The sequence below is a fragment of the Culex quinquefasciatus genome, chromosome 3 (assembly GCF_015732765.1).
Source record: "Culex quinquefasciatus strain JHB chromosome 3, VPISU_Cqui_1.0_pri_paternal, whole genome shotgun sequence".
Classification (NCBI taxonomy): domain Eukaryota; kingdom Metazoa; phylum Arthropoda; class Insecta; order Diptera; family Culicidae; genus Culex; species Culex quinquefasciatus.
Window position 1 is genome coordinate 58,719,326 of NC_051863.1, and position 24,793 is coordinate 58,744,118.

At 32.0% G+C, this 24,793-nt stretch overlaps 1 protein-coding gene across 1 annotated transcript in view; it reads left to right on the top strand.

The window, feature by feature from the left end:
• The window catches only part of LOC6042974, a 455,221-nt gene that overhangs the window by 421,612 nt on the left and 8,816 nt on the right, over positions 1-24,793 (top strand). Inside the window, exons 7-11 of the mRNA XM_038266300.1 lie at positions 10,265-10,381; positions 10,443-10,574; positions 10,650-10,909; positions 18,348-18,492; positions 18,575-18,724. Coding sequence (XP_038122228.1) covers positions 10,265-10,381; positions 10,443-10,574; positions 10,650-10,909; positions 18,348-18,492; positions 18,575-18,724 — 804 coding nt within the window. The remainder of the gene's footprint in view (positions 1-10,264; positions 10,382-10,442; positions 10,575-10,649; positions 10,910-18,347; positions 18,493-18,574; positions 18,725-24,793) is intronic.

A 24,793-nucleotide genomic window follows, 5' to 3' on the forward strand; every position in this document is an offset into this window, starting at 1 on the left:
TCCTCAACAATACCTACAAATTTGCCGAAGACATCAAATTGATCAGAAAATTCACTCAAAAGTTACAGCTGTTTGAATATTTACTTATCAAACTATTTTTTTCATAATTTTGTTTTTTTTTGAAAACCCATGTCTAAGAAATGTTCAAAACAGAAAATTGAAGAGAATTTTTAGCTAACAATTTTTTAAAGAACAACATGGATAGGCACAATTCAAAAATAGAAGAAAATTGATGTTTTTATCCTGAAAAAGCTTTTGCTCGAACAAAATCATAAAAGTTATGTTTGCTACTCAATTCAATACGGATATTTAAAAAACTGCATAAAGCCGTTTCAAATATTTGCCTAAACAAAACAAAACGTCATACCCTAAACATCAAAAATTGGCACTTTTTGTTCATTTAAAATATGTAAAAAAATGTGAAATTGAAAACAATATTTTGAAAGTTTTGGAATCAAGACTAACATTTGAAAGAGTCAAATATTAAATGTAAAGCTATTCAAACATAAATTTTAAACCATTAGTTGCAAAGATATTAGCATACGAAAACAGGGAAGAAAAAGAAAAGGAGCTATTACACTACGACAATCAAACAAACTCGCTATTTTGACAGTTTTCCAGTTTGCCTGCTTTGTTTGTTTGCCAGGATTTGTTTGTACAAACGTCAACTTGCTTACATTTTGCCATGTTTGCGAGTTTGGCAAACTGTCAAACACGAAAAAGTGCAAGTTTGTTTGTTTGTTTGCGGTAGTGTAATGGCTCCTCAACATGAAGACTTCCATCATTGTCATGTTTTTTCGTTCAAAGATATACATTTTGCGTCGCTTTCAATATTTTGACAAAATTCCTTCAACAAGTTGTTCAGAATGGTATCCTAAGTGTGTTGATACTTTTTGGTAACGATTATTCCATTCCTTGTAAAGTTATGGAAATCGTCATTAATTAATGATTGCCAACTAGGACGTTAATGATTGTATCAAAAAATTATATGAATTTCGAAACACATTTGATTAACAAATTCCTGTGCACAGTGGTCCAGATCGCAAAATTAGGTGGAAAATGGATTTTACGTAAAATGATGAAGTTTTGGAGCTTTGGTGTCTTGAAAAGAGTTGTTGCATATGAAAAGGGTCAACTTTTGGTTTGGTTGGAAATTAGGGTGGTTCACTATTAGGGTGATTTTTAAAATCTAACTATTCAAGAATAATTTTGGGAAGTTTTTATTTGGCTTCTAGAAAGTTGTTGGGCTTGCCAATCCAAGCAACTTTGTCGAAGACACCAAAATTTTATCTCGTAATCTACGCCTTCTACGACCAAATTTATGGAAAGCATCTGAGCCAACCTTCAAAAATCAGCTCTTTGAACGTGACAATTCAGGGTTAAGTTTTAGAGAAAAATGGTATTCGGGGCACTATTAGAGCTCTAAAAAACAAACATTTTTATTTCTTGACAAGTCAATTTGGACTTAAGGGTCAAAAGTTACAGCGATTTTAAGGTAAAAAAGATGCAAATTTAAAACTTAAATGTCTCAAAAAAAAAATTTGGTGTCTTCGACAAAGTTGCTTGGATTGGCAAGTCCAACAACTTTCTACAAGACAAAAAAAATCCCAAAAATATTCCTGAAAAGTTCGATTTTCAAAATCACCCTAATAGTGAACCACCCTAATTTCCAACCAAACCAAAAGTTGCCCCTTTCCATATGCAACAACTCTTCTCAAGACACCAAAGCTCCAAAACTTCATCATTTTACAGAAAATCCATTTTCCACCTAATTTTGCCATCTGGACCACTGTGCAGTGGCTTCAAGAAGGCAACAACCACCTCATGCTGATTCATTTTGGTGCAGAATTTCGTTAAATTGAATTCAGTACAGAGTTTTTCAGAGTGTTGGTCAATTTTCTTCGGAAATGATCAACGGCTTCACCTTAAGCAAACAGAGGTCCAATCTTCAATGTCTCTTAGACAAAGTTTTGGAATTTTTCTGAATTTTTCAACAACAATTATCAAAAAATGGTCCTTATGGGCTTTAACTATACAAAATTAAAACTGCTAATTTTTAGTCAAAATAAGCATTCATGTGACCAAATCTCGAAATCGGTACAATTTATCGGAATCAGATTGGCAAACCTTTCAATTTCATGAAGTTTGATAGGTCAGATGATACGGTTTCTCTCATATTTCGGATCAAATCGGATCGTTTTGCACCCTTCCGCAATTTCCCTCATATAAATAAACTTCAACGACAAAAAACGACCCTTAAACCTTAACCGATGTGGCTCAAAATTTGCACAGATACTTATTTTTCCCAAGGAATCGAATCAGAGGGTATCCCTGAAGTCGATTTTTTTATTGTCACCCTAGTTCAGATTCCCTTAAATAATGGCAACTGAGACAAATTTGAAAATCCCTCTGCAAAATTTTTCCAACATTGCGCACCCCCTCCTGGAATGCACACCACCTAACAAAAAGCAGCAAAATCTGACAAAATGCTTTGAACTTGTGTCTCCAAAATGGTTTGATCCTTCCCGTCTCCTTCTGATTCTCAGCAAAACCAACCCCGCCCCTCCACCAAAGTTCGAAAGCTTCCACACAAAAAAATAACATCACACCCCCATGGAGGGACACACGTACCGTTCGTTGTGTGTGAAGATGTGTCATAATAAACGCAGGAATTTTCGGGTTTTGACACATCCACTTTCCACCGCTATAAAGTTGTCGCTATTATTTGGAGAGGTTTTGGGGACGCACGCACGAATGGCGCTAGTCTTTGTACTGCCAGGAGACGTGTCAAAAATGTCACATTGATGAAGGTTCTTTTTGGTGATTTTTGAGACGCTTTACTTGGGGTGGCAACGTTCTCAGAATTGAAGATTTTTTCAAATTTGTTCAACATTCTGAGAAAAATGCGTTTCAATGTTTGACTTTGAATAATTAAAAACAAGAGCACGCAATGTAAACAATAACAAACACGTTTTGTTTGGTTGACCGTTCTGAGTATTGTCCCGAAGTTTGGTTAAAATTGGTAGCCGTAGTCCCGTGTTATGATTACAAATGTTTACAGTTGTCGGGCATGTACGTGTGTCAAACGCGTTCTGACCTGAAATCCCTTTGGCCAGTTGTCGCACCTACAACAATTTTCAAGGTGTGTCAAGATAGCACGACAAGATTGAAATTTCTTTGATATGAAAAGTGATAACAATGCACGGAGTTTTATCGGTTTTATTGAAAATTCCAGGATTGAAATCGAATGTTGGAGATCTGCACAAAATGGCGTTCTTAACTCAAAATGCACAAAATGTACGTGCGACTAGCACGATAACCAAGAATTATCTTGTGGAACATTTGAAAATGAGACAAGCAAAGATGAATCAAATGCAAATTATCTTTTTATGGCGCAAAATCACTTGTTGCTTCACCAAAACAAGCACGCTCAATAAAACTCTAAAATAGATATCTCAAGAATTGACCTTATCCAACGATCCCCTAATAAACTTCTCAACATTTATTGCGTTCCATCGCAGATTGATGCCCAAATTGATGCGATGAAGACGGAGGCGGCAAAATGAATCTTTCGGGGAAAAGTTTTTCTTTCAATTTCCCTCCTAGGCTGCTGGACACAACTTTTTTTATTACAGCACGCATTCTCGATTATGGGAGCCAAGACCTCCGGTCCAGGAAATCCTTCAAGAAAAGTCGCCGCAGGGCACAATTTGGGTCACGCTTCAACAGACTGGAACTTGTGTGACTCAAGCATGAAAATTCATAAATCGAGAAAAGTTGTTTTTTGCGTATTTCTCATCAAATCCAGTACTCCATTAGCGGGATTTGAATTAGCAAATCGTCTCTGAAAGCTAAGAGCTTCTTTCAAAGATCTTTGTCATACTGGTCATGTCTGTAACATAACCACCTGCACCTTTTGTAAGTCCATTCTGCAAATTTGAAATACTGTAAATTTTAAATTACAACGGTTCTGTTTCCCAAGCCACGTACCATTTCATCACTTTTCAAATTCCAAACCGCACTTCAGGAAAGAGCTGGTGGCTTTGAGGGCGCGGTGCTGAACACCGAACCGGAAGCAGAACCGGTCATGAAACATCTGCAAACCACACACGGAACATGTTCGGCGAGAAACTCAAAAGCGGGAAATTCATATGAATGTTTTCCCCGTAAACTTTGGGGTTTTGCGATGTGTAACACGACGTCCAAGAGAGTCTTCTGGGCTCGAAACTATGCTCAACAACTCGCCACTGCGATCTGTTAAATGATGAAATATCTCACTCCGTTGCGTCTGAAGCGCATTCTTTAGGGGAGATTTGAGGCGTTTAAACAAAACATGTTTTATATAAAATAGTAAGAATGATAATTTTATCAAACTCGATTTAATAAAAATCAACAAAATAAATGCATGCAACTATGTATATAAAAGTAATTTCAAGGACCCTTTCGTCAAACCTTGCCCTAACCTCAATTCGCTTCCTCCCGGCAGAGTAGCAACGTTTGTAATGTGTTTGAATGTAAGAGTATGTGTACGCGTATGAGATTCTACTGGCCACTACTCTTGTAGATGGAATTTCCATCGGAATGTTCAGGATGCTGACGTCGGCGCGAAATATTGCATCAACATGTAAGACTTGTGTGAAACGGCTTGTGGTATCCTACGAGTTTCAACAACTGCACTATTCCGAAAATTTCCGTGTGGCTACAGATATCATTCATCATGCAGCCATAGATTAAAAAAAGTTTTGTCTGATAAATTTTTTTATAGCATTTTCCGTTGTGCAAACATTGTTAAAAATTATTGAAATATTATATAGAGGATATTCGAGTCAGGATTGTACTCAAACACTTTCAAGCAATTCTTTGCGAAACATAGTTTTTTGTATTTTGTATTTGTTTATATGAAATTTTGTCCATCGATTTATAAACCAATTTGCATCATTAGTTTTTCTTGCATTCCATACAAATTTGGGGGCTTTTTTGATATTTAAAAAAATAAAACTCTTAATAAATGTATCCTTTTTTTAAATAACTTTTTATCGAACAAACTCGATATTCACAAAAACCCCCTTTGATTTTTTTCATTGTTTTATGAATATGTTTTAGTAGACGAAAAATTGTCAACTCTTGTACCAAGTTATGATTTTTGGAAAAAAATATTTTTTTTTTTGCATAATCGAATTTGCAAAAAACAAGATCAATTTTAGAATTTATATTGAATTCTTAATAGAGAAGTTCTTTTGATAAATGATAAAGTGCACCCTTTTTGAGTCAAATCCATTTTTAGGTTAAATCATTCATCAAAATTGCATTTTTTAATTTTTAATAATATTGTCCCTTTATATACAATACTTAACATAGATTTAGGGGTTTTTCTCAAAAATTATTTTCCCTAAAAGAGCAAGCAAGCCCCCGCCAAATAAAAATATGCGGTTTGCCTAACATAATCAGAACCTTTAAAAATCCATTAAACATAAAGAGTTTTGTGAGTAAAATATCAATCAAATTGGAACGAAAACCTAGAAAAGAATGACCGAACTTGCAAGCAATTTAAATTGCAGCGATTTAAACACGCAAATAGGGATTAGCTCCAAAACATCACTGTTCACACGAAATTTGATTTCAGATTCGGATTCATTGCCCAAAACTACTATAAGAAAGCATACCCTGACCTTTAAGACATATGCTTGCAACATCATGTAATTAGTAGGCCTTGCTTCTGAATTCTGAGAAATTTTGAAAATTGGCATTTTTTTTCTCACTAAAACTCAAAAATCTCGGCTCTGGTGTGTCGAAATTGCATTTTCTCAGAGGGAAAAATGTTCGCCATGAAATTTCCTACAAGTTGCATGTATTGGTTTTACTGGGAAAAATAGGCTACCCAAAATTAAATGAGCATTACTGAAAAAAGGTTCGAAAAAATACGATTTTTTCGACATAAATCCTCCTGGGAGAGTCCAAAAACTTAAACTTTGGTCCAAAATGTATAGTGCATCTTAACCTCTGGTCAAAAACCTATCGTTTGAAGATAAAACACACCTGATCGAATCAGTTCTTGTATTGATTCCAAGCAATTTTAGAAAATTTGTTCAAAAAAGTGCCTTTTTCAGTAATTTGACTAGGGGGTGTGAAAAAGTATTTTATTTTTTTTTCTTGTCTAAGAAAACATTGTTCCTAACATCAAAATCTAACATTTAAGAAGTGAGCACCTGAAATTCCATGACCATGACACCTGAACGACATGACCTCAAAATGGGACAGGCTGTTGTACCCTCCCTGTAAAGACTTATGAATTGATCTCAGTTGAAAGGTTCTCCAAATCTCTGAATTGCAAATGTAACATCCTGGAGCAGAACTGGTAAAATCTAATAAACACTAATTGAATTGAATTGAATATACAGTACTTGTTGGGTACCTGGGCTGCGAACGTAGTCCAGTCACCGAATGCTGCTCGCTAACTGGGCTGAACGAAAATTAACGAAGGGACCACCGATGCATACTATTTTCTTGATGAAATATAAAAATAAAAGTAACTCTAATTTATGTATACAATGCTAACTTTTCATATTTTTTATTTGTGACTTGAAATAAAATAAAAGTTTGAAGAAAGCTGTTATTTTAACATAATTTGCATCCATCAACCCCTCGGTCATTTCGGTTTGTTTTGGTTTTTTGACGTTTGTCTGCTTTTTAACTGGCCTACGGCCCAGTTACCGAGCGCCCAATCAAAAAGCAGCCCAGTTAAACAACGCCCAGTTACTGAACAACTACTGAACATCTTTGCAAAAAAAAACAAATTCGAATAGCTGAGAAAATTCTCCAAAATTTGCTATTTTTAGTCATTGCACAGTGGTCTGAGACGTGAAATAAGCAGGAAAAAATTACTCGGGGAAGCATTTTAGAGCTTTGGTGTCAAAGGAACATTTGATCAGTACAAAAATCTACGACTCTTTGTCATGACGATACGGTGGTCCTAAATTTTCTCAGTTTTTCAAAATCAATCTCTGCACCCTGGTAAGATTGGGACATACTTTTTTGGGGAAGTTTAGTAGTGCTAACCATTCTGAACAACTTTGCCGAAGACACCAAATTTATATCTCTTAATATGATCATTCTGCAGCATTTTATATGAAAGTGCTGCAAAAAAAGTGTTTTTATTCTATAACTTTCTTGCATTATTTTTGGCAATTTTGGATGCTTGGGAACATATTTGGAGGACTAAAAAACGCGTCTTTTGTCGGAAGAACGAAATCGCTAGCTTGTTTTGCTCAAAAGTTAGAGCAATTTTACGTTTTCAAATAAGCCTTTTTCAAATGTTGGTGGAAACAAACAGCAATTCCCCACGAAAACAGCATGGAAAAAAACAAAAGTCCTCGGATCGGGCTCAAAATTTTTCTGGGGGTTCCCTGGCCGAAATATTTAGACCCGTATTTTTTTGTTTGGCCATTAGGGTGACCTACGCCGTGTTAGGGTGGTCTGAAAAATGGCCATTTTCATCGATTTTCGCAAAAACCACTTTTTTCGAAAAATCATAACTTCTCGCCATTTTAACCGATTTCAATTGTCTTATACGCAAATGAAAGGTGATAAGTGGACCTTTCAAAGAAAAATAGTAAGAATTTTCAAAAATCTAGCCTCACATATGAGAAGAGCGTATGAAACTTTAAAATGCCGTTTTGACGGTGTCTGGACCAAAGAGCCTATAACTGGAAATATTTTTATCAGATTCCCCGGACATTTTTACATAATATACTAAAAATGGGAGGAGTTCATTAACAGGATTCCGAGATATGATTTTTTGAAAATAAAATCCGTGTTTTTTGACGCGCCGCGCGCAAACACCGGACAATGACGAAATTGGCAAAAAATCAACATTTTTCACTGAAACTGCGATGACTTCAAAATTTCAGCGATGACCTATACATGTCTGGTTACCAAAACTTGCGTCTCTTAATTACGAAAATTTTGGTACCCAAACATCTATAGGTCATCGCTGAAATTTTAAAGTTATCGCAGTTTTAGTGAAAAAAGTTGATTTTTTGCCAATTTCGTCATTCTCCGGTTTTTGCGCGCGGCGCGTCAAAAAACACGGATTTATTTTTCAAAAAATCATATCTCGGAATCCTGTTAATAAACTCCTCCAATTTTGTAGTATGTTATGTAAAAATGTCCGGGGAATCCGAAAAAAATATTTCCAGATATAGGCTCTTTGGTCCAGACACCGTCAAAACGGCATTTTAAAGTTTTTTTAAAGTTAGACTAGATTTTTGAAACTTCTTACTATTTTTCTTTGAAAGGTCAACTTATCACCTTTCATTTGCGTATAAGACAATTGAAATCGGTTAAAATGGCGAGGAGTTATGATTTTTCGAAAAAAGTGGTTTTTGCGAAAATCGACGAAAATGGCCATTTTTCAGACCACCCTATCACGGCGTAGGTCACCCTAATGGCCAAACAAAAAATACTGTCTAATTATTTCGGCCTGGGAACCCCCAGAAAAATTTTGTTAGTTGCATTTGAAAGCTGACGACTTCTTCGTAGAATTTTGTACTGATCAAATGTTCCTTTGGCCCCAAAGCTCTAAAGTGCTTCCCCGAAGCAGCAATAATTTTTTCCTGCTAATTTCACTTCACAGATCGCTGTGCATTTTTGATACGACTTTTGGATGCTAAGATATGGAGAATAAAAATTATCTGAAATGAGTTTGTCCAAGTTCTACCCAATTTACCCTCCATTTTCAATCGATGATGTCTTGCAAGCTATTCATCACATTTTAATTGTTAAAAAGAGAAATTTTCTCATTAATTTGTGTTTGGAAAACACGTAATAAATTTCAATACGGCCAACTGATATAATTTAAGCCCTTTTGAAATGTAGGTGGTTATTTTAAAAATCTAAAAAAAAATGTTTTCAATGGAAAATAGAGGGGGTTTGTCAAAACCGTTTTTTTTGTGAAAAAAAGTTTTTTGAATAGAAAAGTATTTTTTTTTTAAGAGTGTAACTTTTTTCCTGAATTGTCCTAATCATAACCTACAACTTTGCCAAAGACACAAAATCGATCTGAAAATCCCTTCTTCAGACTCAGATTTTGAATGCTTTCATATTATTTTTCTATGAACAGCCCTTAAATTTGTATGTAGAATTATATGAAAAATCTATCGTTGCAAAATGAAACATTTAAACATCCGTTCTTTCGGACAAAGTTTAAAACAAAACTAAAAATTAAAAATTTAAATCAGGAATTTGATCAAACGACGCAAAATTATGTATAGGTTTTCATAAAATTAGAGTTATGAGTTTAAAATACTCAAATTTTCTCAAAATATTTTTGCTAAGCATTCAAGATTTGAAATTTGCAAAATAGATAAATAACAATCAATAATTCGCATATGGGTATTTCATAAACCGCTATGGGTATTTCTCTACCAACTCACACGAAATCGGAAAATGTTGCCCCGACCCCTCTTCGATTTGCGTGGAACTTAAGAATAACTTTTGTCCCTGATCACGAATCCGAGGTCTGTTTTTTGATATCTCGTGACGGAGGGGTGGTACGACCCCTTTTTATTTTTGAAAATTTGAATTCATTTGCGAAAAAAGGGTTGTTTTTCAATAATTTGCAGCCTGAAACGGTGATGAGATAGAAATTTGGTGTCAAAGGGACTTTTATGTAAAAATAGACGCTGAATTCCGAAAAGACGTATTTTTCATCGAAAAAACATTTTTTTTTAATTCTCCCGTTTTCCGTTACTTAACTTTAAATTTTTTTGGGAACATGTCATTTTAAGGGAAATTCAATGTACTTTTCAAATCTACATTGGCCTAGAAGGGTAATTTTTTCATTTAAAAGAAAAAAAATAAAATTTCATTTTTTTTTTCTAACTTTGCAGAGTTATGTTTTAGAGTGCAATAATGTTCTACAAATTTGTAGAGCAGACAATTACAAAAATAATAATATATAGACATAAGGGGTTTGCTTAAAAACATCACGAGTTATCGCGATTTTACGAAAAAAAAAAAGTTTTTGCGTTTTTCTTTGTTTCGTCTAACTTTTTCAAAACTTTTTTTTCGTAAATTCACATCTCGCGAAATGTTGCGAAAGAGCCCTTCTTTCATGGTGACAAATATCAGAACTGTCGATTTTTTTTTATCGTAATGTTCTCGGAAAAAAATATTTTTATAATTATTTACTACAGACAATTTTTTAAATGTTTACTTCAAGTAGTTTTCACTTACCATTCCCCTCTCTCTCCCTTTATCTTTCCAGCCATCAGCATTTAGTCTTGGAGACCTGTGCGTTCCTCCCATGGCGAACGTGCTCAAGGTTTTCCTCGAAAATGGCCAAACCAAATCCTTCAAGTACGACTCCACGACTACCGTTCAGGTAAATTTGAATTGATTTTTTAGATTCTTTTAATTTATATTATTAATTATCATAATTCCAGGACGTCGTAACGTCGTTACGTGATAAACTATGCCTAACCGCGGGGGAGCACTTCAGCCTGGTCCTGGAGCACGTCAAAAGTCTGAAACGGAACAAGCTGACCCTGCTGGACCCCCAGGAAACCGTCGCCAGGGTCAGTATCATCGAAGTCGAAATTCCTTTTTTTCCCAATTTTTAAACCCATTTTCCCCCCACTAATCTTCCACAGATAGCGGCCCGGCCCGGTGCCCACAAGCTGCGCTGCCTCTTCCGGGTTACGTTCGTGCCCGTGTCGGCGGCAGGCCTGGCCCAGAAGGACCTGAACGCGCTGGACTATCTGTTTCTGCAGTGCTGCAACGACGTCACCCAGGAGCGGTTCGCGCCCGAGCTGCAGCCGGAGGTGGCGCTGCGGTTGGCCGCCCTGCACATGCACCAGCACGCCCTCGCCAACAACATCTCCCCCGCCAAGCTGACCGTCAAGACTGTCGAGTGAGTAGCTTTTGGGAAAATTTAGTTAAAGTTTGCTTTAACTTGATTCGGAAGAAGTTTCAGTTTCTGCGGATCAGATTTTTTAAACTAAAAAAAGCTAAAAGCTACTACAAATAACATTCTTGAATAATTCAATCAACCAAAGTTCTCACACCTGTCAAGAGGTGCCATCATGTATCATGTTTCCTAGTTTTTGCTCATTTCATACCTCCTTTAAACGACTCCTTCCAAAGAAAAGTGCAACCCCAAGACCCACTTCTGAGACTTCGCTCAAGTGGTAAATATTTGATCAACCACTAAAGAGGTGGTGCATCTTCCTTTTTTTGCTGGATATTCTTTCTCTTAGTTTCACCTGGGCCAAGCCAAGTTCCGTGCTCTGTTCTGTTCTAACACCCCGAGCTTGCTTTCAGCGGAGCTCCAACGATGTTGATACATTAATTAACGATACCTGCCAGGTGTACTTTCATCTTGAGATAACTTGCTCTTGCTGTCAGTACTACTTAGCAGCAAGCAATAGCCAGCACCACCACCACCACTGCAGTGGTGGTTGTAGTTGTGCTAAACTATTAAAGCACAGTAAGAAATTTGACTCTTCGAGCACAGCAAGATTTTTTTACTTTTAAAGTAAAGTTGTCGAAAATTTAAAACCATTCAATTGAAAAAATTGAAAAATTTCGTATTATTTTCATCGTTAAACCACACCTCATTATTCACTTTCTTTCCGAGTTTTTTTTTTTTTTTTTGCTTCCTAGAGAGTGTAACTTACACAAAACCGTTTCGGAGGATTCTTCTTGCGTTGGGTGGTTCCGGAAGAAGGATGGATAACCTGGCATCAGGCAAAACTTTAACGCGTCAGTACTTGGCTTTGCTGGTATGAAAAGTTTTTCAATCTTAGTTCACGAACGGACGCACAGGAATGCAACGGAACTCTGTTGGGGGAAATCGAAAATTACGTTACGGAGAATTTTGGTTTTTATCGAATTTTGATCGATCTGAATCATCTGAAATATCTAAAAGTTCTTAAGGTGAAGCCGTTGATCATTTTGGAAGAAATTTGATCATCACTATAAAATATTCTGTATTAAATTCAATTTAACGAATTTCAGCACCAAAAGGAATCAGCATGTGCCGGTTTTTGCCATCTTTAAGCCACTGAAGGAATTTTTAATCAAAATCAATTGTGCTTCAAAATTTATATAATTTTGTGGCACAGTCATTGACGTCCTAGTTGGCAATCATTTATTAATGACGATTTCCATAACTTTACAAGGAATGGGATAATCGTTACCAAAAGGAATCAACATGTGTAGGGCACTATTCTAAACAACTTGTTGAAGGAATTTTGTCAAAATATTGAAAGCGACGCAAAATTTATATCTTTGAACGAAAAATCATGACAATGATGGAAGTCTTCACGTTAAACATGTTAAATTTTGGAACAACTGAACAACTGAGTTTTTTAAACTTTTGTAACATTTTGTAACAACTGAAACATTTGAAACTTCTGAAACAACTGAAACATTTGAAACATCTGAAACATCTGAACATCTGGAACATCTGAAACATCTGATACATCTGAAACATCCGAAACATCCGAAATATCTGAAGCGTCTGAAACATCTGAATTATCTGAAACATCTGAAACGTCTGAAACATCTGAAACATCTGAAACATCTGAAACAACTGAAACATTTGAAACTTCTGAAACAACTGAAACATTTGAAACATCTGAAACATCTGAACATCTGGAACATCTGAAACATCTGATACATCTGAAACATCTGAAACATCTGAAACAACTGAAACATCTGAAACATCTGAAACATCTGAAACATCTGAAACAACTGAAACAACTCAAATAACTGAGGCAACTGAAACAACTTAAACTACTCAAACAGCTGAAGTAACTAAAATATCTGAAACATCTGAAATATCTAAAACGTCTGAAATGACTGAAACACCGGCAAACATTTGAAACTTTTGATACATCTAAAACAACTGTGATTAAAAAAACATCAAAACATCTGAAATTTTAAAACTTCTGAAAAGTGTAAAATGTTTGCAACTTCTGAAATTATTTTTTCAAATTTTGATTGAGTTAAATACTTTTTTGTTAACAAAAAACGAAAAATAAAATCATAAACAAGCTTGATTTCGGAATGTTTCAAACTCTCTCGGAGTAACGTTACCCTACTAACGCCACCTTAAAGTCCCCCTAGTTCATCCACAAAAGCAGTAGACTGTCTGCAAATTTCACATAAACTTCCCACCAAAGCGACTCCTTCCTGAATTTCCACGGGTTTCTTTTCCTTCTGGTTTTACTTTTGTTTTTCTCTTTTTTTTCTGATTCCCGTCGCAAAGAAGAAGACAGCCAAGTGAAAAGTGTCTCTCCCATGCTGGTGGAACAATAACGTTAATCCGAACTTTGTGTTCGTTGCTGATTCTTGATGCTTGCTTCGGGGGGCTTTGTTGGAGGGGTTTTTTTTTTTCTTCACTTTCATCTCAAGTTCCAACTTTTCATTTGGTGTCACTCTGAATGTCTTGGGAGACTCGAGAGACAGAAAGTGGAAAGTGCATCGCTTTTCAAAGAGAATGACTTTCCAGGACGACAGACGTAGAGGTCACGAAGGCGTTTTTAATTACATTTTATGGTGTGATTATTACAGCGGCTTGACTTGGCAAATCAAAGGAAATCATGAATTTAAATAAGATTTCTAGATTTAATATCAGTTGAAAACATTAAAATAATCAAACATTAAAACATTAAAACATTAAAACATTAAAACATTAAAACATTAAAACATTAAAACATTAAAACATTAAAACATTAAAACATTAAAACATTAAAACATTTAAACATTTAAACATTTAAACATTTAAACATTTAAACATTAAAACATTAAAACATTAAAACATTAAAACATTAAAACATTAAAACATTAAAACATTAAAACATTAAAACATTAAAACATTAAAACATTAAAACATTAAAACATTAAAACATTAAAACATTAAAACATTAAAACATTAAAACATTAAAACATTAAAACATTAAAACATTAAAACATTAAAACATTAAAACATTAAAACATTAAAACATTAAAACATTAAAACATTAAAACATTAAAACATTAAAACATTAAAACATTAAAACATTAAAACATTTAAACATTTAAACATTTAAACATTAAAACATTTAAACATTAAAACATTTAAACATTTAAACATTTAAACATTTAAACATTTAAACATTTAAACATTTAAACATTTAAACATTTAAACATTTAAACATTTAAACATTTAAACATTTAAACATTTAAACATTTAAACATTTAAACATTTAAACATTAAAACATTTAAACATTTAAACATTTAAACATTTAAACATTTAAACATTAAAACATTAAAACATTAAAACATTAAAACATTTAAACATTTATACATTTAAACATTTAAACATTTAAACATTTAAACATTTAAACATTTAAACATTTAAACATTTAAACATTTAAACATTTAAACATTTAAACATTTAAACATTTAAACAGTTAAACATTTAAACATTTAAACATTAAAACATTAAAACATTAAAACATTAAAACATTAAAACATTAAAACATTAATACATTAAAACATTAAAACATTAAAACATTAAAACATTAAAACATTAAAACATTAAAACATTAAAACATTAAAACATTAAAACATTTAAACATTTAAACATTTAAACATTTAAACATTTAAACATTTAAACATTTAAACATTTAAACATTTAAACATTTAAACATTAAAACATTAAAACATTTAAACATTTAAACATTTAAACATTTAAACATTTAAACATTTAAACATTTAAACATTTAAACATTTAAACATTTAAACATTTAAACATTTAAACATTTAAACATTTAAACATTTAAACATTTAAACATTTAAACATTTAAACATTTAAACATTTAAACATTTAAACATTTAAACATTTAAACATTTAAACATTTAAACATTTAAACATTTAAACATTTAAACATTTAAACATTTAAACATTTAAACATTTAAACATTTAAACATTTAAACATTTAAACATTTAAACATTTAAACATTTAAACATTTAAACATTTAAACATTTAAACATTTAAACATTTAAACATTTAAACATTTAAACATTTAAACATTTAAACATTTAAACATTTAAACATTTAAACATTTAAACATTTAAACATTTAAACATTTAAACATTTAAACATTTAAACATTTAAACATTTAAACATTTAAACATTTAAACATTTAAACATTTAAACATTTAAACATTTAAACATTTAAACATTTAAATATTTAAACATTTAAACATTAAACCATGAAAAAAAATGTTAAAAATTGTTTAAATTGTTAAAATTTGTTAATGTTGTTTAAAATTGTTAAACATTGTTAAACGTTGTAAAACATTGTTATAGATTGCTATAAATAGTTCAAAATTGTTAAAAAATGCTTTAAAAAAATTAAAAATGGTTTAAATTGTTTAAATTTGAACACAATTGTAAAAATTGTTTAAAAATGTTTAAAATTATTTAAATTGCTGAAAATTTTGAAAAACTTTTAAAAATTGTATAAAAATGTTTAAAAATGTTTAAAAATGTTAAAAAATGTTTAAAATAGTTTAAAAATGTTTAAAAATGTTTAAAATTGTTTAAAATTTTTTAAAATTGTTTGAAATTGTTGAAAATTGTTTAAAATTGTTTAAAATTGTTTAAAATTGTTTAAAATTGTTTAAAATTGTTTAAAATTGTTTAAAATTGTTTAAAATTGTTTAAAATTGTTGAAAATTGTTTAAAATTGTTTAAAATTGTTTAAAATTGTTTAAAATTGTTTAAAATTGTTTAAAATTGTTTAAAATTGTTTAAAATTGTTTGAAATTGTTCAAAATTGTTTAAAATTGTTTAAAATTGTTTAAAATTGTTAAAAATTGTTTAAAATTGTTTAAAATTGTTTAAAATTGTTTAAAATTGTTTAAAATTGTTTTAAATTGTTTAAAATTGTTTAAAATTGTTTAAAATTGTTTAAAATTGTTTAAAATTGTTTAAAATTGATTAAAATTGATTAAATTTGTTTAAAATTGTTTAAAATTGTTTAAAATTGTTTAAAATTGTTTAAAATTGTTTAAAATTGTTTAAAATTGTTTAAAATTGTTTAAAATTGTTTAAAATTATTTAAAATTGTTTAAAATTGTTTAAAATTGTTTAAAATTGTTTAAAATTGTTTAAAATTGTTTAAAATTGTTTAAAATTGTTTAAAATTGTTTAAAAATTGTTTAAAATTGTTTAAAATTGTTTAAAATTGTTTAAAATTGTTTAAAATTGTTTAAAATTGTTTAAAATTGTTTAAAATTGTTTAAAATTGTTTAAAATTGTTTAAAATTGTTTTTGCAATTCCGTCGTGAAACTATTTACTTTTCCTGTCATTCTTGAACGACGAAATAGCCTACTTTTCTGTACCAAAAATAACAGAATCGAATAGCAACACTTTTCAAAATAAATGTTGAAAAGTTCTACTTTTCAGCACTCAAATGGGTGCTGAAAAGTTGAACTTTTCAGCACTTATTTCGAAAAGTAACACTTTTCAAATTTTTTTTTGATTTAAACGATTTATTGACAAAATACATGAAAATTTGACATAAAATTTCACTCAGTGTGTGTTTTTTGGAATTGCAAAAAATGTTGTATGGAACTCGTTGCAAAACTTGATTTTTTTCAGCACTCTTCGTATTTATCCAACTCGGTGAACCTCGTTGGATAAATGTACGACTCGTGCTGAAAAAATCCTCTTTTTGCAACTTGTTGCATAAACTACTATTAAAATTGTTTAAAATTGTTTAAAATTGTTTAAAATTGTTTAAAATTTTTGTAAATTGTTTAAAATTGATTAAATTGTTTAAAATTGTTTAAAATTGTTTAAAATTGTTTAAAATTGTTTAAAATTATTTAAAATTTGTTTAAAATTGTTTAAAATTGTTTAAAATTGTTTAAAATTGTTTAAAATTGTTTAAAATTGTTTAAAATTGTTTAAAATTGTTTAAAATTGTTTAAAATTGTTTACCATTGTTTAAAATTGTTAAAAATTGTTTTTTAATTGTTTAAAATTGCTTCAAATAAAACAGCTTTATGTTTTCAAATCATTCAATTTATATTATTGGTATTTAAAATTGCCTTCAAGTTTTCTAAATAATGCTCAAATAACAGTTCTTGAAGATTTTTTCAAACTCAACAACTCTATAAAACACCCAGTTCATCATCTCTCATGTGCTTCCGCTCGAAACCAAGACCAGTTCAAGGACCAGCAATCTTTCCTTCTCTCGTTGACCAGAAATAAAACCCAGAATTAACCGAATTAAATTATCCCTTTTGTGTAAGTCTGGCTTTACTTCCTCCCAGCAACCAACAATCCCAATCCCAAGGTACAAACCGCTCAAGGTACTACCACTTTCCAAATGAGTGCAGTCCCCACCCAACTCCGGTGTGACCAGACAGCTCCGGTCGAACGACAGTACACCCGGAATCACAGATTACAACCTCGATTCCTGGCAGGGAGCCAAAACCCAAACCCGAAAGCCGAAAACTTTGGGCCAGAGCGACAAGCCTCCTCCCCCTCACGGGGGAAACAACTTTGTCTTGGGAAGGAAAAAGCAGCAAAATACCAGACACTGGAGGACACATAGTCAGACGACACGCCACACAAAGTGTTTTGTGCTGCAATTGTCGTGCAAATTTTCCAAGATTTTCTCACGAACGTGGGAAAGGTGGTTGGGGTATCGGAGGAGGGTAAAAGTTTCCAATCTGATCTCTTTTTAACAGTAAAGTGGGGGAAGTTTGAGCCTTTTTTTCTAGATTTAGTTAACTTTTATGTTTTTACCACTAGATGGCGGGGTTTTCCCTTGGTACTATTGCTTGCAAGCTTTTCTCTTATCAGTTGAGTATTGCATACAAGTCGAAGTTGCGGCTATTCACCACCAGATGGCACCACTGATTTCGAATATGGAATTCAGGAAAGAGTCATTTCACGGTCTTCCAAGAGTACGATAGTGGCAAAGTTTCGACATCGAACACCACACCAGCCATTCTTAGGATTAGCTCGGTTGCATACTTGTAGGCGCGCCTTAAACAAAAAGAAGAAGACAAAACACCCAGACTCTGCACAAAGTACACAAGATTTTCCCATTTCCAACACCACAACCACCAGCCAAGCCGACGAAACGAGAGGACTAATTAAACTTTATAAAAATGCAATTAGCGTTGCATTGCAAATGAGATTAAGGGACAAGCCCACAACGCCAGAAGGGACGGACGTGTTGGGTTAGCGATGCTCAAACGCTGACAATTTTGCAAATTTATTTGTGTTTGAACTACAAATTTAACCACTTTGCTTTGTTTCTTTCTTCCACTTTCAGACGAGAATTTGGACTGGATCGCTTTGTGCCTGCCTCCCTGATTGACGGGATGAAACGCAAGGAGCTCCGGAGGCTGCTCGGGCACTTTCTGAAGCTCAACTCCCAGATGACCGGTTCGTCGACCAAGATGTTGACCCAGCTGCAGGTAAGTCACGGCAATTCCAATTAAGCCGAGTGAGCAAATTGTTTAATTTTTATTTGTGCACCTGGTCCCTCTCTTCCCACAGGCCAAGATCCACTATCTGGACATAATCTCCGGGCTGCCGAGTTACGGGGCCAAGTGCTTCAGCACCAACCAGCGGGACGGAGTCGAGCGGGTCCTGCTGGTCAGTCCGAGGTTCGGGCTCAGCCAGATTGCCGGCGTGCGGAATACGGTGGTGAGTTATGGGCTTAGTTAAGGTCGTAGATGGTGTCTTTCACTTTTGGGGCAATGACTGTCAATGATGGTTTTAAATTCAGGGTCCAGAAATAGAAAATTGAAATGAACAAACCTCGGATTAGTTTTCAAAAAGCCGTAAGAGCCATTGGTAAACAAAGTCCTTTTTGCATCGGTATTCGACCTACTTACGAAAAACCAAAATCATAAATGCTTGAGATTGTTCATCTACACGTCCTTCAAGTGCCCCATACTTGAAATAAATGAAATTTTGTTTCATTTTCGAGAAAAACGAAAATTAGTGTCAGAGGTCACAGTGGCTCTTACGGCTTTTTGAAAACTCACCCGAGAAACAAACAACACAAAGAAAACCATTTTTTGATTGAAAAAATCTGGCCGATCGGGAATGATGCCTTCCAGAGCATAAAGCAATCATTTCGATTTGATTACTTGAAAGCATGTTAAATAATTCATTGAATTTGTGTAAGAAAGCGGCCATTACGCCGTTTCAGGGCGATTCGTCGATTTTCACATAAACCTAATTTTTCAAAAATCTTAACTCCACGCAATTTCAACCGATTTTTCTGTCTTGACGCAAATGAAAATTAATTAGTTAGACTTTAAACGAAAAAATAGTTTAAAGTTTCAATAATCCAGCTTGTTTTAAAGATATCGGGAATTTTCTTACCTTTGTAGAATAAGAAAATAATCTTAAAAGTATTTTAAAATCACGTCATACAATTCGAAAAGACCTAACTCTCAATTCTTGGCCATTTTTAAATTAATTCGAATTATTGAACTTAAGAAAGTTTGGAAATTACTTTTTTCCAAAAAAAAAATGTCTCTAACAGTGAAAAAATACAAAAAATAATGGTCCGTGGTTTTCATGATTTGAAATAACATTTTTTGCAACCTGATTTTTTGTGCCATTTGAAATTTTCAAAAAAGTGTTCAGGTAGAGTATGGTCCCTACAACTTTGACATCTAATCGATCAGAACCCCTCAAATTTGTGTAGAATTTGGATTTACGATGCTAAATAGCTTTTTTGGGCATATCAACTATGTATGCAAAGTTTGAGCGAAATAAAAAAACTAATATTCTTCATTTTGCGGTGTTCCACAGAATTGCTGGTAATTTTTTTACTCTGCTTATATTCACAAGTTCTAGCAAATCTCCGTGACTTCAGACAGAATTTTTTTTTTTGAATTTTTTAGTCTGTCCATACAAGTCTCTTACTGTTAACAAAAATGGATTTCAAATATTCGCAAATCCTTATCTTAGAAATGGATTTTCTGATCGATTTGGTGTCTTGAGGAAAGTTGTACATATTGCTTAGAACTTTTCAGGAAAAAATCACTCTTTAAAAAATACCTTTGAACATATTTGAAGAATTTTGTAGAGTTCTTAATTTTGAATATGTTTCAAAAACTGCCAGTCTACAATTTTTATTTAGCAAAATTTTGAAATTTGCCAATTCATTGAATACAAATATTGTCAAAATTTTCAAATGAACATTAACATCAATCACTCTAGCAAAGCTCAAGGGTGATGCTTGAGCTTGTCAATCAAATAAATAAAAACAAAATCTAAAATAAGCTTACAATAGTAGTTTATGCAACAAGTTGCAAAAAGAGGATTTTTTCAGCACGAGTCGTACATTTATCTAACGAGGTTCACCGAGTTAGATAAATACGACGAGTGATGAAAAATCAAGTTTTACAACGAGTTCCATACAACGTTTTTTGCAATTCCGAAAAACACCCTTTGGACAGAATTATAGGACAAAAGTCCATGCATTGATTCAATGAATCGTTCAAATCAAAAAAATGTTGAAAAGTATAACTTTTCCTAACATGTGCTGAAAAGTTCAACTTTTCAGCATCCATTTCAGTGCTGAAAAGTAGAACTTTTCAGCATTTGTTTTGAAAAGGGTTACTATTCGATTCTGTTATTTTTGGTACAGAAAAGTAGGCTGTTTCGTCGTTCAAGAATGATAGGAAAAGTATGTTGTTTCAGGACGGAATTGCAAAAAATAATATATTTGTGATTCGATTATCTGAAGTGAACTTTTTGCAAGGCCTTCGGATAATTGAGTCTGGACTGTATTTACAAAAGTAAGCAATTATTCGAGACTTTGGACAACGATAGTTGTTTTTTGCGTTTTTCGATTTGGATGAAACTTTATGGAGCATTTCCAGCTCAAATCGGGAATTTTTTTGGTACTTTTGTACCCGACCCCCTATGATTTCAATGAAACTTTGTAGACATGTTATCCTAGGCCTACATAAGTAATCTTTGTGTATATGGGGCCAATTGCACTCGAAAATAACATTTGAAAAGGGCGTAAGTTATTTGGACGGGCCTTATGAAAAAAAAATACACTGGTATAAAAATACACGCCACTTCTATGAGATTTTTCGATTTTTAAGTTTAAAAGTTAAATTCAAAGGTGACGTCACGATTTTTTTGTTCAACATTTTTGAGGAATAAGACTAAGATGTTACAAAAGACTCATTAAAAATGCAGGATGGTATGTTTCTCCTAAAAAAAATACAAAAATCATTTATTAAAACTGTTTAATTGAACATTGGTCTAAACGCCAAAATTATTGAAATCCTTTAACGGGAATCGATTCCCTAGACAATTTTACATAAAAGTCTCCATATTGATCATTGTCTTTTGTCCAATCCTTGTAAAAATACAGTGGTTTTAAAAATAAAAATGTTAAAAAATATGTTTCTTGGTGGTTTTATGCAATTTCTATATGACAGACTTAATTTTTCAGACTGGAAAATATTTTTAACGGAAAGCTCGTCCATTTTTCCATTAGTTTGTCTTTATAAACTCAATAACATTGTTCATTACTTAAAATAGAATATTTTTTCAGTGTGGTAGAAACCTGGATAGTAAATAAGCTTACGTAAATATTAAAACGAGTCAAATTAAAAAGTTGTCATAGACAAACTTATTGGAAATTGGGCGAGCTTTCCGGTAGAAATATTTTCTAGACTGAAAAATCAAGTCTGTCATACAGAAAATGCAAAAAACAACCCGCTATTTTCCCAACATTTTTTATTTATGAAACCGCTGTATCTATACAAGGATTGGACACAGGACAATGATCGATATGGAGACTTTTATGTAAAATTGATTGGGAATCGATTTCCATTAAAGATTTTAAAAAATGTTGGCGTTAGACCACTTTCAAATAAACAGTTTTAATAAATTATTTTTATATTTTTTAGGAAAGACACACGATCCTGCATTTTTCGTGAGTCTTTTTGTAACATCTTAGGCTTTTTCCTCAAAAATTTTGAAATAAAAAAAAATCCTGACATCACCTTTAAATTTAACTTTTAAACTTTAAAATTGAAAAATCTCATAGAAGTAGCGTGTACTTTTATTTCAGTGTATTTTTTTTTTCAGAAAGTCCGTCCAATTTCCTACAAGTTTGTTTATGACCACTTTTTGATAAAAGCAACGGCTTCGAGATACAGTAATTTTTAAATTACAAAATACAAAAATATTTAAATAACTTACGCCCTTCTCAAATGCTATTTTCGAGTACAATTGGCTCCATATACACAAAAATGGCTTATGTAGGCCTAGTATAACATGTCTGGAGTTTTTTTTTTTTTTTTTGAAAATGTCCAAAAAACCAAATTTACAGTTTTTTTTGCTTTTTTAGTGTTTTTGAAACCGCCTTGAGTCAGGGTTATTAATAAAACGCCCAAAAAGCAAAAACTGAAATTTTGGCTTATTAGACCTTTTCAAAAAAAACCCCAGATGTCTACAAAGTTTCAATGAAATTTTAGTGGGGCGGGTACAAAACTACCAGAAAAATTCTCGATTTGAGTTGGAATTGCTCTGTGTGTTCTTTTTCTATGGCCAAAGATGTTATTTTGCATCATTAGTTGGTCCATACAAGTTACCATACAATTTTACATACACAAAAGCTATATTATATAAAATATTCATAAATCTACATCTTGAGAATAGATTGCCTGATCAATTTGGTGTTTTTCTGCAAAGCTTTTCAGAAAAAAAACACAATCTATAAAAAATATTCAATTTTTCGCATTCGTATTCGCAATTTAAAAAAAAACATTTTTTATTGAATACTTCACAAACACAATTTAATTTCGCCATTACACTATATTTTAAAATTCTCATTTTTATATTTATCAGATGACAAAAAATACATTTTCTGAGCTATGGCACAAGTTGGTAAAAATTCATTTAACAAAATTTAAATCATCTCTATAAGTGTTTTATGGCCTTTTCAAAAGCTAGGGTTGATTAGAAAATTTTAAAAACATTCAAATTTGGAAGCTCAGAAACTGTCGAAATACTTTCATTTTTGGCAATTAAAAAAACAATTTAAGGTGATTCTAACTTAATGACGAGATTTATGCAAATTTGACATTACATAATAAAATAAAGTCAATTTTTTTTCAACTTTTTCATGAAATTTAAAAAAATATGTTTTTTTAGATTGGCAATTAAAAAAAGAAAATAAAGGTGACCAACTTGTGCCAGAGCTCAAAACATTCCATTTTTATCATCTAAAACATATCCAAAAATGAGAATTTTCTTAAATGGTTATTTTTTACAATTATTTTTCTGTGTGGAAATTCCTATCAAGAGCAGTTCTCTCAGATTTCGGTCATTCGTTTTTTTTTGTATTTTTTAATCCGGCTGAAACTTTTTTGGTGCCTTCGGTGTGCCCAAAGAAGCCATTTTGCATCATTACTTTATCCATATAATTTTCCATACAAATTTGGCAGCTGTCCATACAAAAATGAGATATGAAAATTCAAAAATGTCAATATATGAAACATTCGTGAAATTTTCCGAGCTTTTCGAAAAAAAAATTTTAAATTTTTAAATCAAGACTAACATTTCAAAAGGACCAAAACTTCAAAATAACGCCCTTTTGAAATGTTGATCTTGATTTATTTATTTTTTTGAAAATATTTTTTTGAAAAGATCGGAAAATTTCACGAATGTTTCATATTTGAACATTAAAAATAGGACCATTATAAAATGGTGTGTTGTTTGGGTGAGACTTAGAAAACATAAATTTTCATGTTTTTAAACATTTGCATGGCAATATATCAGCAACTAAAGGTCGTATCAACAAAGTTCAAAAAAGCAAAATATAGAGAATTTTCTCAGCTTTTCAAACATATTTTTTTCAAAGGTGGGCGAACGTGGGCACTGATTTGAAAAATTAAAAACTGCGACTATTTTCAAAAAAGTCACCTGAAAATTGATATAACTTGAAAACGGTGCACTTAAACAAAAAATCACTAAAGTACTTTTTGATTGCAAATTTTATTTTACATCGAAAAATGAAGTTGAAAATTAATTGCGACCAATATTTCGATTTTTTTTTAAATCAGCATTGATTCAAAAATTCATAACTCGGTCAAAGATTCTTTGAACAACCTGGAAATTACTGAAAAGTTGGCATTTGATGTTCTCTAAAACATATCAATAAAAAAAAATAAAAATAGTATTTTTTGGCAAATCAAGTTATAGGGACAAAAAAGTTAATTAAAAAATCACCAAAAAATTTTCACCGCTTATCATTTTTTTTCAGTGTAGTCCGTATCCATACCTACAACTTTGCCGAAGACACCAAATCGATGAAAAAAATCCTTCAAAAGATACAGATTTTTGAATTTTCATACATCATTTTTGTATACACGATGCTAAATGGCTTCTTTGGGCATACCGAAGGCACCAACAAAGTTTCAGCCGGATTAAAAAATACAAAAATTAAAATTGAAGAAAATAGACCGGATGCATAGAGAATTGCTTTCAAAAAGTGTTTTTTTAGATTTTAACTATTTTTCTTAGAACTCCTTAACAAAACCTATAACTTTACCATTGTCATTTGCCTACTGACATTGTGGAATTGTCATTTGAGGAAAGGGTGATTAAGGTAGATCGTGAAATGCTTTAAAATTGAAAAAATAAATTGAATCTTTATTTATATGTTTTCATTAAATAAAATAAAAATAAATATAAACTCAAATTTCGACCCACTTTCTCACCAACTCC